The 18,588-nt window shown below is 35.8% G+C and overlaps 1 protein-coding gene and 1 pseudogene across 1 annotated transcript; both read right to left on the reverse strand.

Moving 5' to 3' along the window:
• Positions 1–1,646: 1,646 nt before the first annotated feature.
• Positions 1,647–15,142, reverse strand: LOC120115263 (male-cone protein 1-like). The gene is made up of 3 exons (XM_039136012.1): positions 15,133–15,142; positions 1,796–2,138; positions 1,647–1,700 (listed from the first exon to the last, which is right to left on the reverse strand). The coding sequence occupies exons 2-3, from the start codon at positions 2,112–2,114 to the stop codon at positions 1,675–1,677; spliced, it is 345 nt and encodes a 114-aa protein (XP_038991943.1). The 5' UTR covers positions 2,115–2,138; positions 15,133–15,142; the 3' UTR covers positions 1,647–1,674.
• LOC120115262 lies at positions 3,451–17,341 on the reverse strand (annotated as a pseudogene).
• Between the last annotated feature and the right edge of the window lie 1,247 nt (positions 17,342–18,588).

Consider the following 18,588-nt stretch of genomic DNA (forward strand, 5'->3'; position numbering starts at 1 on the left):
ACGTTATATAGTCAATCCTAATCAAAATTATTATCTCGCATTGCAAAATTAGTGTCAGGTCAAGCGATTAGTACGTTACATCAATATTTCGTCATCCCTAATAATGACGGTTAACGTTGATTGATTGATTGGTTATAGAATGATAAATCAATAGTCAAATTGTTAGTTTTGAGACATCAATAAGGAAAAGATAAACTTACCCAAATATAAGTGACATCTACGTAGCTTATCCTTTTTTATAAAAAAAAAATTGTTTTTACATAGTGTTTTTCACTCACGTCCTAACGGTCATAGAAAAAGGAAAACAAGAGGCAATCACGTTTAATTTTGGCAGCTTCTAACTTTTTAACCCACTGAATATGCGTTTCAGAATTTCGAAACGCTCATGCATGGATGACAAGCATGACTGTTTTTTTTCCAAATATTTTTTTTTCTAATAATCGAGATGATTACAAGAGTAATATATTAATATTTATTCAGAATTTTTCTTATTCATTGATAAGTGATCACGCATATACGCTCTGTAAACAGTAGCTTGAAATCATAACTTTAAAAAGAGAATACCATTTTTTTCTATCATTGGGTTCACATTACGGGTTCTTTTCTTCCAAATGTTACTAACGCAATGGCGGACTTAACTCACATAATCATAACTTTTGCTTTTTTGTTTTAATCATTTTTAATGATATATTATATAGAAATATTAATTATTCATTAATTTATTTTATTTTTGAGTATGAGTAATCTTAATGAATTCCTTTTTTTTCTCTTCATACGTAAAACCAAAATAATAAATTTATTTTAATTTTCAAATATTGTTATAATAAAATAGAGTTGGGATGGTTTTGACGGTTCAATCTTTTTAATTTAGGCGAAAAACTCGTAGTAATTGCTTAGTAAAGGATAAAGAGAAAATAAACGAGTTGAAAAAGATAATGAACAATGATCTACCAGCCCCAAGATTGTATTCAGTTCGGTTCGATTTTTACTAAAATCTTAACCGAACCGCACATTGTAGGTTTTGAAAAATTGAAACTGAAACCGAAACCGAATGACACAAAAATCACGGTTTTTGGTTCGGTTCAAGTCGGTTCGATTTAGAGGTTTTTTATTGTTCACTATTTTTTAAACTCAACCTCTAAAAAAATAAATTTAAAGCTTAAATCGAGTACAAATGTATAAATTTAAATTTATAAAAAATTATTACTAGTTTTAAGATTTTATTTATTTAAATTTGTCTTGTAATAAATTCAAGATGGATTTATTTTCGATATTTTTTCCTTTTATTTTTTAATTCGGTTTAGTTCGGTTCAAACGGTTTTTCATATGGAAAAACCAAAATCAAACCGAATTGCATATTTATTGTCTTAAACCGAACCGTAAATTAAAAAAACCGAACTAAATTGAACCGTATACTCCGGTTCGGATCCATTTTTTGATTTTCTCAGTTTTGGATCTATGATCTACTACTCTCTATTTAAACCAAAAGAGATCTACTATGAAAAAAAATCACAACCTCATCTCTAGAAATTGTAAGTTGATAAATTATTAAAGAAAACTAAACGATAAATAAATATAGAAATAACCATAAACTTTATTAGTGATTATAAATCCCAATGGCAACACAGAGACATCACATGTCTTACCCGTCACTCATCATCCCAGATCCGTTCCTCAAGCATGCGGTGGAACAACGAAGCCTGAAGCAAACACAATAATTTTATTTAAAATCAAATAATTTTATTTAAAATCAAATAATTTATGTATATAAAAATATAAATGAATGGAAACGTACTTCCACATTTCATTCCAGGTTGAACAGTCAAGCCGCATGATTTAGCAACAAACACTACTTTCTCCATACTAACAAGCCTCTCAACGTCTGGTGTAACGTACTTGCACATGCATGGAATATTCAGGCCTTTTACCACATCACAGCAACTCTTTGACGGGGGGATCCCCGGCCCTGATATTTTTACGTATTCCGAGCATTGCGATACCAAGCTCGGAATACTCAACTCGCACTGGGCCGAGACTCCGTCCTGCTCTCCCCAGAGAGTTCCAACCATCACCAACATTGCCAGGCTCAAGAAACCAAAGCTTGACGATGCCATTTGCTATTTCTCTTATTTTCTTTTCTTTTTTATCCAAGTAAAACTATAGTGATTTTGGGTTGGGTTGGGTTTGGTTTGGTATATATATTGAGATTTGAGAGAAAAACTTTGGTAATTTCTGACACAAATACCCATAAAGTAGTGGCCCTTTGGGTAAAATATACGTTTAATATTTCAACTGTCATTTTTATTCCATATTAGTCACTCAATTATTTTCTATTTTATAATCATGCCTTGAAAAAAATTAATGTGATGATAATGTGTTGTCGTCATAAGATAATGTCGTGTCATTATTGAGATTCTTTTTTTTTAAAAATATCACGCCAACAATTCTATTAATTTTTTAACGAGTGATCAAAATAAAACTAGAATATAATATTAAGTATGATTTTGAACAAAAATTAATAGTTAAGTGATCAAAACAAAATAAAAAATAATTAAAGTACTAAACATGTAATTTACCCATAAGTGGGCTTTATATAGTTTGTTGTTTTTCATATTGGAACTATATTCTTTCAGTTACACTTTAACTTTCCGATTTTGTTTTTCTTATTTGAAATTAAACTGTTACAATTTCATTTCATTAATTTGAATGGGCTCATTATTCCCCTATCACAGTTCAAAAGCAGTTAAATAATTAGTACTTTATTAGTAAGGGGTTTGGGTTTTAGTACTACTGTCTGGGAAGTGCTGGTGATTTGTCCTTTTGGCCAGCAGTATAACGAGTAAAGTCAAGCTCGAGTGTTATTAAATTATATTCGAGTCGAGTTTTAAAATTAAACTCAATTCGACTCAAAAACTCACAAAATTAAAACTAGCAAATTCAATTTAAACTCAAAATAAAATTGAAGCTTGGATCAACTCTAAAGCTCGACTCAAAATAAAAAATTAAAGTTCAACTCAAGCTCGAAAAAGTTTGGGCACAAAACATTCTACCTTAACTCAATTGAAGCTCAAACTTGGGATTTAAATTGTGTGCTTTTTTTCAAATATATATATATATAGATATAAACGTTAAACTTATTAACAATTTAATTTAAAACATTAAAAAATTAATATCTTTTTTTGAATTGTTTGCAAACATTTTGAGTCGATTATCAAATAACTCACTTCAGCTCATTAAAAAATCGAGTAGAGTTCAGACTAGAGAAAGAGTCCATTCGAGTAGAATATCGACCAAAATTTTAACCGAATCAATCTTAAGTAACTAACGACTTGTCTTGTTTCATTTACTGCTCTAATCACTCTAAAAACATTTATACTCGTGCAAGTATTGTTTGAAGGCTCAAATAAACATTTCTTAATATATTTCTATTGGAAATGACTCCAATGTACTGTTTAGAAAGTCTTGCATGATTTCAACATCAGAAGATTTACATGTAACTCTAGTCCCACAAACAAATATAACCCCCTACTACTTTATCTCAGTCCTGTTACACCAATTATATGTTAGACTGAATATCTACCCTATGTTGTTTTTGTTCCATCATCTAACAAATTCAACAAATCTGCTAACTTACCAGGATGCGACTCGGGAGAGGCTACAATGGCAACCATCTTTCAAATGATTGTTGTGAAACCCGAGTATTCCGATTTAAGATTCGTCGTCATGGTAATAGCACTCGAGCCTCATCAACAGTTGCAGGAGCATCAGGTCTTGCATTGATTCTACTATCTTGTAACATAACTTCTCATCAAATGTTAATGTTACTGTTTATGGTTCCGGTTCAATGTTAAAAGTTTGTCATGCATCTATATTTTGCTTATCATTAAAGCATTTCAATTTTGTTTGAATTTATATTCCAAGTTGGGACTCTAACTTGTAACCTGGTAAGGAGAGAGGGCACCATGTACTTCCTCAGATGATTCAGTTCTAGGTACTAACACCATTTTGTAATTCAGCCAATTGAGATTCATCAACTCTTTTGGCCACCATATTGAGACAGAGAGGAGGGGTCGTATTACGGCAGACATGACACCTAAATCCGATAATCTTGCTTTCTTTCTCAGAATTAAGCCCATACGCATCTCCATGAAACCATTCTGCATAAAATTAATTGAAAGAAATATTATGGAACAATACAAACAATGAAATTTTCAAGCATCAGCATGGGGGTAGTAGCCTATAGTGAGAACTGGTTAAAAAAAGATGAAAATTAATTTACCTTCACAAATTTCACATGCAATATAGTTTGAATTAGATGCATATCCCGATTCACAACAAAGAAGACATCTGGGTGGATCAGGGGTGACAGTCATATGTTCAGAAGGAGCAAAAACCATTTTTCTTTGAAATTGCATCACCCGTTCATCGTTTGGTTTACTAGATAACTGAAGACCGTTAAGCCAGTAACTACGGTAAGCCCTTGTTCTCTTCTTCTGCCAAGAAATTTCCTTTATCTTCTTAGGTGCCTTCTTTGGTTTCCTTTTGCCTTTCTTGCACCCACCAGGCTTTTTCTTTTGCAAAGTAATGTATTTTATGTTCCTAGGTGAACGGCGCAATGGCACAGCAGCAGCAACCTTTTTATCCTTCTGTGACCGTAGTGACATTCGTACTGCCAGTAACTTTTCATTAGCCCTTTTACCTTTTTGTGGCAGTTTCCTTGAACTTTTTGCGCTAGTCTTCCGTCCCTTTGTGTCACCCTTTCCTCTTTTCATGACATTACCTCCTTTTTTTGCATTGACACTCGACTTGCCAGCTTGGCAGCGATGGCATGTATATGTGCACTCAGTAACGATAGCTCCAGCGGATTTTCTAACATGCCTCTTATGAAAATATCCTGAAATTATATCAAACTAATCACAAATGTGAAATATATATATAAAGAAAAACACGTATGATTGGAAGCTCATAAAAGCAATAGCATCAACCAATCATCACTTTGTAAAACAAACCAAGCATTTAAGAACAATAAAAATACACTTTATTAACATAGAAGAGCACAACTTACCCTTACAATACTGACAGCAGACAGCTTCCCTGCCAATTTGATAAAAAGACAAAAACAAAAATCATAGTTAATCAAAAGAAAAAGTTAAGGAATAACAACTCATTAAGTATTAGGCCATAAACCATGAAAATGGGTAACATCCATTCAAACCAAAACTTATCCCTGAACTCTTAAGTATTGGATCATTTCTCTATGAAGGGTTAATTACTTATTAGTGCTTGAATAAGAATTGAGTAGACTTAATAATTCTCCATCCCAAATATATTCAGTGCCATTATCTCGTAAAAGAGCAATTATTTATAAACACCAGCAAAAAATGTTAAAATGCCAATTTTGTTAATATGTTCTAGTATCTGACAAAGCATATCTTCTAAGTTCTTTTTTCCTTTTCAGTATTAGTTATTAGCAAATTTTGAAAATAAGGACTGACATCGTATTTGAGACAGGGATTCGTAGGAACAACAGTTCCAATACCATGAAACTCTAAAAACTTCTAGAAATGATAAAGCACTCAAAAGTAATAGAATGATTGTTTCTACCTGATGAAGACATCTTCGTTACAATGCCCACAGTGATAATACTCTGACCTTTCTGCTTTAGAGAAGAGATACGGGAAACCCTTGTTCTTTGATGACTTCTTTGCCACCCTACTTATCTCAGAAGATTTTTCAGAAATCATCTTATTAGACATCCGGGCAATTTTCCTCTCTTCGAAACTTTTCACAAGATGCAATGGCACATAAGATTCATTCAACCAATATTTCTTTCTTTCACTTGGAGATTCTTCAACAACAGTCCCATATCTTTTGACAATGTTAGGGATGATTCTCCTCTTCCCAAAATCAAGAAGATACTTCACCACATCTCCCTCTATGGATTTTCGGCGCACAACACATTTCTTGAACAGTCTAATTGATTTCTTAAAGTCCTTGTCTATTGTAGCGAGAGCATGTGAGCTTTCAATGTCATCCCACCTAATGTTTGATTCAAGTTCTCTTACCTGAAAATATAGCAAAAAGTAAGCCAGCATTCAAAAGAATGGTTTGTTCACGAAAACTTTGATGACCGTATTAAAAAACGTAACCTAAAATTCAAATAATCAGGGCAACTACAACCATGTAAGGTCAACTGTAAAATATTATCAACTGCCATGTGTCCACTTAAGACATTTATAAATGAAAACATATGGCTTAATGATGTAACCATAGTTGGCCAAAATTAAATAAAGAAACAATACCAGACATTAGAACTAAATAGCATTTGCTTTGCATACATATGTAACATGGGCAACATAAGGAGGAAATACACAAGCCAGTATCTAAAGTTGAATCTTGTTGGACCCCAGGGCAAAAGCTAAATTTTCTCGAACTGGCAGACCTTTTAAGCCAGTTTCTGGCCTCCTGTAAATCACATCATCTTCCTTCTAAGCTGTTCCACTCTCCAACCCAGCCACCTTCATATTTTCACCTCTCAACAGCATCAAATCCCAATTACTATGCCTACTGCATCTCTTATTTGCCAAAAACACCACCAACACACCATTTTTATTTGTTATTTTTTTCCTCTTCACTTGAAGCACTTAATCTTTCCTTAACATACATCTAAAATGGTACATCAACCACCATTCACTTCCCCTAAACCAAGAAAAAAATCATCTAATTCCAAATAAAAGTTAATTGCATTTGTAACCAAAAACAAAGACCCAAAGTTCTGGCCTGCCCAAAAGTGAATTTAACATGGCTACGATGAAAACAGACACAGAAGCCAAGAAATTCCCCTTCTACCGAAGTTCTCTCTTAAGACCCAATGTTCTATAGGTTTATAGCTTTGAAGGGTATAGTAAAGGATAACCAAGTGGTGTGTTGTTTTATTAATGTGTACGGACCCTCTGTTGAAGCAGATAAAGAGGCGTTCTTTGAGGAGTTATCCAGTTTTATTGCTACATTGGGGTGCCCTTTATGTGTAGCTGGAGATTTTAATGCTCATTTGTCACAGGAAGAAAAGTGGGGGAAAAATCTGAATGAAAATTCAATTGGGTGGTTCAGGGAGTTTTTGTTTCATTCAAGTTTGATGGATCTGCCTTTGGTGGGAGGAAGTTTTACTTGGGGTAACAACAGGGAAGATCCTACATTTGTGAGGTTGGATAGGTTTTTACTTTCTGCCGAATTCTTAGACTTATTCCCGGATGTTGTGCAGCTGTTATTACCTAAGTCAATTTCAGATCACAATGCTGTGGCATTGGATTCCAGTAAGATTAATTGGGGTCCGAAACCCTTTAAATTGTTCAATTACATCATGGAGGAGAAGGGTTTTAAGGAAGCTGTGGAAAAGGAAATTTCAAAAGCAAAGAGTAGGAAGAGGATGAACATTGAGGAGCTACTTAGAGTTTTAAAGGTTGAAATCAGGAATTGGTCTAATGGAAGCAGATTGCAACTTCAAAGTTTGATTGACAGCAAAGAGAGACTAATTTCGAACCAAGAAGCTCTATTACAACAAAGGAATCCTTCCGTTTCTATGGTGGATGTTGCAAAAGAAAAAAAGTGAATTATGGACATTATATAAAAAAGAAGAATTAGTTTGGTTCCAGAAATCAAGGGCGCAGTGGATTATGGATGGAGATAGAAATTCAAGGTATTTCCATCAATGTGCTACAAATAGAGGGAGGAGGAATGCTCTTAATTCTTTAAATGTGAGTGGAAATTTGATTGTGGATCCGATAAGGATTAAAGCTGCTATTTTTGAATTTTTCAAGAACGCTTACAATGCCATTCCGACGGTTGAAGTTGAGAAGTTGGAATTGACTTTTTCTAGACTTTCGGAGGATCAAGTTGCTCAATTAGACATGATTTTTTCGGAAGAGGAAGTTTGGGAAGCAGTTCTTTCTTCGGATAGCAATAAAGCTCCAGGTCCTGACGGATTGAACTTAGGTTTTTTCAAGAAATTTTGGCCGGTTTTGAAAGGTGACATTCTTAAGTTTTTTGAAGATTTTTACAAAGGGAAGAAGTTTGGGAAAGGTGTCAATCATTCCTTCATCTCTCTAATTCCGAAGAAGCAGCTTCCAGTCTGCATTGAGGATTACAGACCAATCAGTTTGGTAGGAGGTCTTTACAAAATCTTGTCTAAAGTTTTGTCAAGAAGGTTAAGGCAGTGCATAGGGGGGTTAATTGGTCATTCTCAATTTGCTTTCATCTCGGGAAGGCAGATTTGTGACTGCTCCTTAATTGCTAATGAAGCAATCGATTTTTGGAGGAGGAAAGGAAGGGAAGGTCTTGTCTTCAAAGTGGATTTCAAGAGGGCCTACGACACTGTTGACTGGAATTTTTTAATTAAAATTATGGAGTGTATGGGGTTTAGTAGAAGATGGAGGTCGTGGATTCATAATTGCTTAAGTTCAACTTCTATTTCAGTTCTTGTCAATGGTTCTCCAACTGAAAGTTTTAACATATCTAGGGGGCTCAGACAAGGGTGTTCTCTATCCCCGCTTCTGTTTAATATAGTGGGTGAATTTCTGAATCTACTGCTGTCTAAAGCAGTTGCATTGGGGCTGTTTGAGGGCTTTCAATTAGGTTCTGATAATTCTTCGCCGATGCTGTCTCATCTACAATTTGCGGATGATTTGATTATTTTTTGTAAAGCTGCAAAGGGTCAATTGGCAAATCTGAAGAGGGTTTTGGTTGTTTTTGAGTTATGTACTGGGCTGCAGCTGAATTTGTTGAAGAGCAGAATTTTTGGTATCAATTTACAAGACAACATTGTTGGGGAGTGCAGATTCTATTGGTTGTTTAAGAGACTCATTTCCGACAGACTACTTGGGGTTACCATTGGGTGCTAAGAGGAATTCAATTCAACTTTGGGATCCGATTGTAAATAAGTTTTACCAGAAATTAACAGGCTGGAAAATGTCTTCTTTATCAATAGCAGGAAGGACAGTCTTGATTAATTCAGTCTTGAATGCTTTGCCTAATTACTATATGTCACTTTTTAAAATGCCAGTGGTTGTGAGGAAGAAACTGGAATCTATTTTGGCCAACTTCTTGTGGGGTTCTTCGGCTGAGAAGAAAAGGCTTCATTTGGTTAATTGGAATACAGTCTGTAAAAATAAAAAGTTGGGGGATTGGGAATTTTGGATCTAAAATTACGGAATAGAGCTTTATTGGGCAAGTGGGTTTGGAAGTTTGGTACAGAGAAGGACTCTTGGTGGAAGACATTGATTTGTTCTAAGTACAATGTGGGTTCGAGCTCTATTGTGGTAGATGATAAGTTGCCCTCTAATGTGTCTTGGATTTGGAAAGGTGTTTTAAATAACTATTGGTCTAACGACTCATTTGGATTATGCTTTCGGAATAATCTCGTGCTTCAGGTGGGAAAAGGAGAATCTATCAGATTTTGGCTTGATTCTTGGATTTCTAATGTTTCCTTGAAGACTTTGTTTCCTAGGCTCTTTGCTCTGTCTGTTAATAAGGTGTTGTGGCTGATTTTGGGTGTTTGTCGAATGGGGAGTGGGTGTGGGATTTACAACTTAGGAGGAATTAATGGATAGTGAGTTTGAGCATTGGATGGAACTGATGGTGTTGCTGGATAATTTTCGCCCGCTGTTGAAGGGTGGAGACCGTGTTGTGTGGAAAGGTAGTGGGGATGGTGAGTTCTCGGTTAATTCTTGCTCAAGATTATTTTCAAGTTTAGCAGAATCTGACAATTCTTGGTTGGAGATTGTGTGGAAGGGCTTAGTCCCACCAAAGGTAGAGATTTTCCTGTGGCAAGTTATTCATCAGAAGATGGCTGTCAAACTGTTTTATTGAGAAGAGGGGTTAAAGATATCGAAAACCCTCTTTGTGTGTTATGTGGACAGGAACCAGAATCTGTCAGTCATTTATTCTTTTCCTGTGTCCAGGTTTGGCAAATTTGGATAAAACTACTCCGTTTGTGGAAAGTTATTTCAGTCTTTCCTAATAATCCGAAAGGCTTTTTGCTTTCATGGTTGCATCTTAGACCCTACTCGGATATTTGGAGATTTATTCCAGGAGCAGTTTTGTGATCTGTTTGGCTGTGCCGGAATCAGATTGTTTTTGAGAATGGCAAGATGGACAAAGATAATTTGTTCTTTTTGGTGAGGTATAGGGTGGCATCATGGTTTTTAGCAAAAAATAAGGATTTGTCTATTCATTTGGACAGCCTTGTGGGAGATCTTACTTTGGCGGATAAGCATAAATCCCCCTCTAATTTTCGACTGTCTAGATTAAAATGGTGCCCTCCTCCTTCCGGGTACTTTAAGATGAATGTTGATGGGGCAGTCAATTTTGACTGGAAAAGGAGTGGTATTGGTGGAGTTCTTAAAGATGCTTGTAATAACAAGCTGGTTTCATTCTCTACAGCTTTAGGACCTTGTTCTCCTATTCTAGCTGAGATTTTTGCGATCAAAGTGGGGTTAGATATGTTTTTTGATTCAGTTTGGAGGGACAAAGGAAATCTGATTTTAGAAAGTGACTCGTTTCTGGCAGTGAAATGGATCAACAGCCCGGATCTCTGCCCGGTTCACCTTGTTGATTTTATTACAGAAATTCAGAAGTCAGTTGGGCTTTATAATGTTGTTATTAGGCATATCAGCAGATGTATTAATGTGGAAGCTGATGGTCTAGCTAAGTCAGGAATTGGTTAGTGAGTGTGGAGTTTGTTTTTATGAGCTGTGCTTTTGGCACTTTATTTTGGTTATGTTTCTTTGTTTAGGCAATCTTTTGTAATGTTTGGGTATCTTATGTAATTGTTGGTTATTAATCTACTAATGCACTCTTTTCCTCCTTCCGCTACTTGTCTCCTCTAAAGAGACAACTATGAGGGAGGTTTTTAATGAGGCCTTCTATTCCTATCAAAAAAAAAAAGACCCAATGTTCTATCTTAAAACTTTTTTTTTTCAATTTAAAGCTTTTAATCAATAAAATTAAAAAAAATAAAAGGAACTATACTTCTTTTCTTTTAAGGGAAAAAATAATAATGCTTTAATGCATTATATTGTGATAAATTATTTTTTACATATTAACCCTTTGGATTTTTCCAAAGTTATATATAGTCTTATCCATACAGCCTGATGGGTTTATATATAGTTATAGTCTTCCCCCTGTAGCCTCATGAGAAAGAAATCAATATTTGAAAGAAAAAAAAATTAAGCCACAGGATATTATGCCTACAATCAGTGCAGCTACATGGCAAGAATTACAAAATAATAGAAAACTGCATGAAGATTGAAGTCAATAGCCTACATTTCTTTACAATTCAATCAACACAGACAGCTGGAAGATGGGCATCAATATTTTCCCTCCACTTTTGCAGCTATTATCTATTACAAATAAGACACGAGGGGGTAAGGAATCATACCTGGAAAGCAAGTTGTTGCACATTAGTTGATGCCTCGACAGCAGCTCGCCATGAAACAGATTTGCTTCTCTTTGAAAAATCTGAACTCTCGGGATAGAGTATGCCTGGTATCTTTTTGCCTCCACCTGCAGAATTTAAACTTTAAAGAAATTCAGAATCATTATTCTTTTTTTTAGCAATACCAACCAAAAACTTAGAACACTAGGAAAAATGCAGACCTTGCCTAGCGGCCTTGGAAACCAAAGAGCGAGGTAAAACCTTCCAGTTGAACAACTGACGAGAAAACGTACCACCTCTCCACCAACAAATACTTGGTCCAACAGCAGGATTCGAAGTTCTTGCAATCCCATGCTTGGCAGATCCACGACTCGAAGCAATCACAATATGAGAAGCTGAACCCATAGTGACAGCAGAATCCACATGTTTCATCCAGTCTGTTGAAAGAGCAAGATGATGCAGATTTGCCTCTAACTGTACATGTAAGACTAATAATGTCAGAAACAATAGAGAATAAGCTCTAAGTAGTATAACCTATATAGGTTACCAGTTTTTATATGCTTTTAAGTGGTTATAGTTGATATATAACCAGTATCTAGCTCAACTTATTCAAAGAGCTGAGGTGAGAAAAGCTAACATAACCAAAATAAGCCCATCTAACCTTCTAAAAAACTTGAGTGAACCAGATATGAATTCAATAGAAAACGCAGTTTAACACTAAAATTATCTGAACCTTAAAATATTTGCTTTGGCATGATAATGTGGAAAAGGTTTTGGAAATCCAAATGCCCAGCCAAAACTAACCCAACCCAGTTTAACACTAAAATATCAATGAGCTTAACGGAAAACAATCCACAGAAGTCGAAAAGAAATCCAACCTGACCCAACCATTGCTGCCACCACTAAATAAACAATTTTCACTTCGCAGCAATCAGTGTTATAAGTGTGTATGAGTGAAAGTTTGAAAGAGATTGAGTTAGAGTTAGCAATAACATATAAAACAGAAATTTCTACATTTTACAGAAAATAACTAGAAAATACTTACCGTTAGCAATAAATGTTTAACAGTTGCAATACTAGATGCCTTGAGAATGCTTTTATGCCAGATCTTCATGTAGTGTAGATTCAGCCATGGACCCAAAAGAAGCCCATTCAAACGAGTTTCGATGGAAAATATATGACACATTACATCTATAACATGACCCTTTTTATTCCACCTTGACTGAAGATCAACCATCTCACTTTTTGAAACTTCCGGAACACAACCCGAAGCAATTTTAAACAAGCAATCTGTATCATCCACAGGATATCTACAGGGGAAGCACCACCCACAATTTTCTTTACGAGAATCTACGTACATATTATGAATATCCGGCCAATGAAACCTGTTGGATTTCTTCAAAATAACCTTCATCTGCATCGCAATTATTTCCTCCAGCGGTAAAAGGGAATCATCATTTGTTTTTTCTGCTGGCTTAAGCATCAACTCTTCTACAACTAATGTGGCAGTTTGGGCAAAACTATAGCGGTTCATGTAGCCATTCCCAGGCTGCAATTGCGATGCATCACCTCTTTTTGCATTTATTACACGTGAAGCATGGGGAGATGCTAACTTTCTCTTGCTTTCGTGCTTAGCATCTAAAACATTAGATACCGAAGAACCATCTTCAAGAGTTGAACATCTTCCTGGTATCTCAAATTGGATTGAGACCTCAACAGATCCCTGTTTCCGAAAGTTAGGAAAGACTGAACCCATTTGCATTGTTTCAGCTGACCCTTCAGAACTCATATGTGGAATTTCTGTTCCAGCCACCAAATCCAACATGTTTGCCGACTCTGCCAACTCAATATTATGACAACCAGAATTTCCAGCAACTACTTTCGCTTCTGGATTTCCACAAGAAGCAGCCTCATTCTTTATGGTACATATTTCTGCAGAAAAAACAGTTGGCAGGGGTGAGCTAACAGTACGAATTTGTCCCTTTCTATGTGTCTCTGAACAAGCAGAATTCAGAGATTCAAAGTTATTACTATCACCATTTGAGCCAACAGCTACATCCCACTGCTTGCAAATCGCTTTTAGTATGTCACTGTATTGGCATGAAGATTTTAGCACATCAAGTACAAGGTTGAGGTCATATCTATGGTAGTAATTCGATGGGTATTCAGCATCAAATGAATCTAATCTGCAATATCAACAACAAAATGTCAGTAACAGCAGAAGCAACATATTGGAAGTCATTAACAGTGACATAAGTAAACCTCTGTGTCCATATGATATTAGATGATGGAAATAAATGCTTGTACCCTGCTTAAGACACAAATGGAATCTGACATATACAAAGATTGGGGAAATAAAGGACAACACATTCAGAAATGGACACAAACACTGGCAGAAACCAAATCACTTAGAGTAATAGTCCAAAGCAATTCAAATTCTATCATGACACAATAAAATACTCATCCATCAAATTAGTTTATTAGAAAGAAATATAATTCATTATGGATAACACAAAATTCTAAATGGTAACTGATTTTTGGACATGCGCAAAAGAATATGAAATCTAGTGTTTGTTGTTCATAAATTATTTTATTATTTTACTGTAACAAGTCACAAACTATTGAAGTTGCCGTCTCTAGTTTTGTGATTCATAAAAGTTTTAAACATAAGATTAGAAGATAGGGTTTCCTGTTTATCTTCAGCAACCTCTCAAACAGAAATACACAACAAAAAATTTGGGTAAAAAACTGTACAACAATATCATTCACAGACTATGATTAAAAAATAGAAGCACGCTAACAGTCAATCTGCAGATTTTATATGGACATTAGAAATTCCCAAAAGATCATAATCATGTCAAATAAAACGATTCTTCTGTAAAACAAGGCAACACAAACTGTCATAAATGGTGAGGATGGCTGTTAAAGGCTGTTTCAATGATGTCTCTATATCACATACCATTTGTATGGATAATGACATGAATATTTCATGGTTAAAGGATTATATATATATATAAATACAACAACTCATCAAGTTATTGCCTTCTTCGCACAATAGGTTAATAATAGCTACAAGTAACTGTTAAAACAATTTCTGACAAACTTAATAAGAATTTGGAGGGAAATGATAGGTCAAAAAAAAAGACAAGGGTTATGATCATTCTTCATCAATAAGCCAGGAGAGAACTTCCAATTCATAATACAGACATGCATTAATGACTCATCAACAAAGGTAGTACTAGAAAACATTATTTAAAAAACTGGGTAAAAAGAACTTACACTAACAAGTAACCAGAGCTGTTATAGTATAACCGACCATGAGGATCAATGCCCAAAAGCTCCGCTCCTCTAAGTGATTTACGAGGTTTCACCCAAGGCTTCTCTCTTTCAATTGCACATTCAGGGCAATACCAGTCACCTTCTGGCAAAAGATCATTCACAACACTTACACACTTTGAATGGTATGCAGCAGGACAGCCATCACAGCAGATTAAACTCCCATCCATCTTACAAAGGCAGCAATCATCACTATTCCAGTCAGTAGTGTCGTCAATTATATCCTCACTTAGGCTAGATCCACCTGATACGTCCATGACAGCTTTTCTTTTCTTGCAAACTCCATTGTTCATATTTCGATCAAAATCCACATCAGACTCAGATGCCAAACACCTTCTATTAATCTCAGTTCTTACAGCTTCAACCTCAATCAAATCATCACACAAACACCTAAGTATCTCAACCTTAACAGATGCAGGTAGTATATAATAGTCACTTCTGAATAGTTTCAGACTAGTAAGATCAAAACCATAACCCAATCCCGAACCATGAATGAGTAGATACTCGACCAAGAAAACGGGCCATGTAATAGAATCCAAGAAACCCCAATTAAGACTCCTACATTGTATGATCAACAAAAAATATTAAACAATCTTAACTGGCATACAAAAACAATGCTGGAAACGCAAGAGCAAGAGAGGGAATAGAAATGGAAAGAGAAAAAATACCTTAAACATTCAGAAGCAGATTCAGAACCTTCATTAGATAAGTACTCCAAATGCTTTTTCAGAGTTTGCAAAATGGAAACATGAATACAATCAAATAATGTGCTGGGAGACTGGCACTTCAGTGCAGCCACAAAATCCTCCAACTCAAAGGGACTTAAAAATAATAAAGTACTAAATGACCGTAAACAAGCATAAATAGAAAAACTATCAAGTACAGAAATCCCATCCAAATTCAAATTCTTGGAAGATGGTGGTAGTTGCAGTTTTGGAGGAAGAACAACAGGCTCTTCAGACACTTCACGACCTGAACTAATCGGTTTCTCCTCTGTTACTACACTAACTGAAGGAGATGTTGCCAAACCAGAAACAGCACATGAAGCAGGTGGTGGTGAGCTTGAAACGCGATTTCTAGAAGACCCTCTACGAGCACTTCTTCTTAAGACCCTTTCTGTTGAAGATTTCAAGTCCTTTCCAACCTTTATTCTCTTTCTCTGACCACTAGATTGTTTGCATGCACTTCCGATATCAACTTGGCACCCATCAATTACTGCAGCAACAGACTCAGGGACACCCTCTAACCCAACAGCACCACAACCATCAGCCTTGACAACATCCAGATCCACAACAGCACCCTTCTCAAGGATTCCTTCAACAGACCTAAAATCTGAATGATCTCCGTTCAATTCCTTGTTAGAATTAGAAACACCCTCTGCAACATCATTTTGCTCAATTATCTGTGTTTCTTTAAGTATCTTAGCACAAGTGGTAGATTCCCTCACTTCCACTTGCCATCCACAGTTACCATCAATAGCATCTTTTTCAACCTCCTCCTCAGCCCCTAAATTCAAATCAAAACCGCATTCCTTCCCTTGGGTTTTGCAATTAAGATTGATATTATCATCCAAATTGCAACTCGCATCCAAATTCAAATCAATAAACCCTCTTTTCTTCACGTTCTCTCCCCCACCACAAGAAATTCCATTATCATTTAAATGATTATTACTACAAGTATCATTAAGATTCAAATCAAACCCAGAAGAATTCAAGTCAAACCCATTTTTCATTTCAATGTCCCCATTCCTATTTAAATTCAAATCCCTCGTAGATCCAATTCCCTTATCATCTAGAGTTTCACTCAAATTCCCATCAATAACCTCATCCTCCTTCAAATCCCCAGCAAAACCTTCATTCAGATCAACATTCGTATTTAAATTCAAACTTGTATCAATAGTTAGGGTTTCTTTATTTGCAGTACCAGGACAAACACGAACCTTCCTCTGAACACGGCGTCGTTTTCTGGGCCTTCCAACCCTCGGCTTCTCACGGAAAACCCCAAACTCAGGGTCGGATCTCGGGTCAAGGGTTGGGTTAGAAGTATCAGCCATAACAAGAGAAGCAACTTGATGAAGGTCCAGTTCCTCGGAATGGCCGTCCTCGTAAAGGATCTTGAAAACCCCAGATGAGGAATCAAAGGAATCAACAGTGCCAGAGTGAAGACCAAATCCTTTGAACTCTTTCTTCACGGATTTGCCCACAAACTCCATTTTCTCATTTCCGCTTCTTTATCTTCAGTTTCTTCCCCCCTGTTTTTTGGTATTGAGAACACTAAAATATCTGTGGAGACTAAAAGGGAGAGGAAAAGAAAGAAAACACAGACAGGACAGGAAATGTTGATTTAAATTCAACCGAATAAGATTCGGAAGGGTTTTAGTCGAACGAAGAAGCAAAAGGAATTATGGGTTTTCTTCTTAACACGGAGAAATTATTTGAATTCGAGGGTTCAATGGGTAAGACTTTGGTTTCTCTTTGTATATAATAATATTAGTAGAAAAATGAAGAAATGGGGTCTCTTTCAATTCAACTCAAGAGACGGAGACAGAAAAAGTGAAATTGGGACGAAAGAAGCGATGTTAGGTGCGAATCAGATGAAAAGGTATAAAACGGCACAATGTGAAATCTTTTTTAATTAATAAAAATTGGGTTTTTATGAAAATTTTCTTTCTTCCTCTTACAATTGGAACTCCATTATTTATTGACCCGTCACTGGTCAAAGAGGTGGGTACTATTGGGATGAAATATGAAATTATTTTTAATAAAAAAACATGTAATTATTTAAATATAAATTTTATCATGTAGACACATGATTTCGTCCATTATACAATATATATGTGTTGCATATTCATACTATATAATATTACGCGTATATCGTATAGTGTATATATTTTTATATTATATTATTATTATTTTACTAATACAAATAATTTCTTTGTTTTGTACAGCCCAATAAACAAGTTACAAGCAGCCCACAGTGGACCCAAGTTACACGCTCAGAACCCATGACTTGACGGGCAGGCCAAGACCCGAACCGGTCCACAGAGCTCGACTCGACCCGGAAGGCTAGGGTTTCCAAAATTCTAGCAAGCCACTCTCCTCTATGCCGCATCTCCCTCACGCATGCCGAACCAAGTGAGTGAGTTTTCCGACCGGTTTCCTCGACAACAACCCACGAACCAACAAGCAACAAAAAGGAGTAGTTTAGTTCGATTAGGACTAAAAAATATAGAGTTTAAAAATAGGGAATGATTTACCTATAAATACCTATGTAAATGGAACTCAAGAAGACACATATATTACTCACGAAATAAATACGAAACTTAGGAAGAAAATACGAAAGTATTTGAAGCATTTTGTACAACTTTCGAAGAGAAATACAAGGTAAATGTCTTACCTTTTTTCGGATTTACACTTGCATGAGAGTCATTGTTGTCTTCTCTTTGTTTTTTGACCCTAAAAACCCCAAAAAATGGTTTTTGCCGATGAATGGGGAGGGTCTTTCGAGATCTATTTTTTAGATCTAGCTTCCCGATGCATGTTTTTAAAGCTTGGATTTTAAAAGAAGAGGAGGATATCTTTCGAAAAAGCAAAAAAAAAATGGATTTCACCGTCGATGACCAACAGCCGACGTCGATCAACAACGGCCGGTGAGACGATGGGCCACAGGTTTCTGGAAACCACTGTGGTCGTTCTTCAAGAGTGAAGAACAAACGAAAGAAAAATTTGAATAGGGGGAGCGGTTTGTGTTTAAACATTAGAAAATGAAATTTTAAGTCCAAAGTTTGAGTTTTATGCGTGACCCGTGGACACTTGGTGACC

The sequence above is a fragment of the Hibiscus syriacus genome, unplaced genomic scaffold (genome assembly GCF_006381635.1).
Source record: "Hibiscus syriacus cultivar Baekdansim isolate YM2019G1 unplaced genomic scaffold, ASM638163v2 tig00110260_pilon, whole genome shotgun sequence".
Classification (NCBI taxonomy): Eukaryota; Viridiplantae; Streptophyta; class Magnoliopsida; order Malvales; family Malvaceae; genus Hibiscus; species Hibiscus syriacus.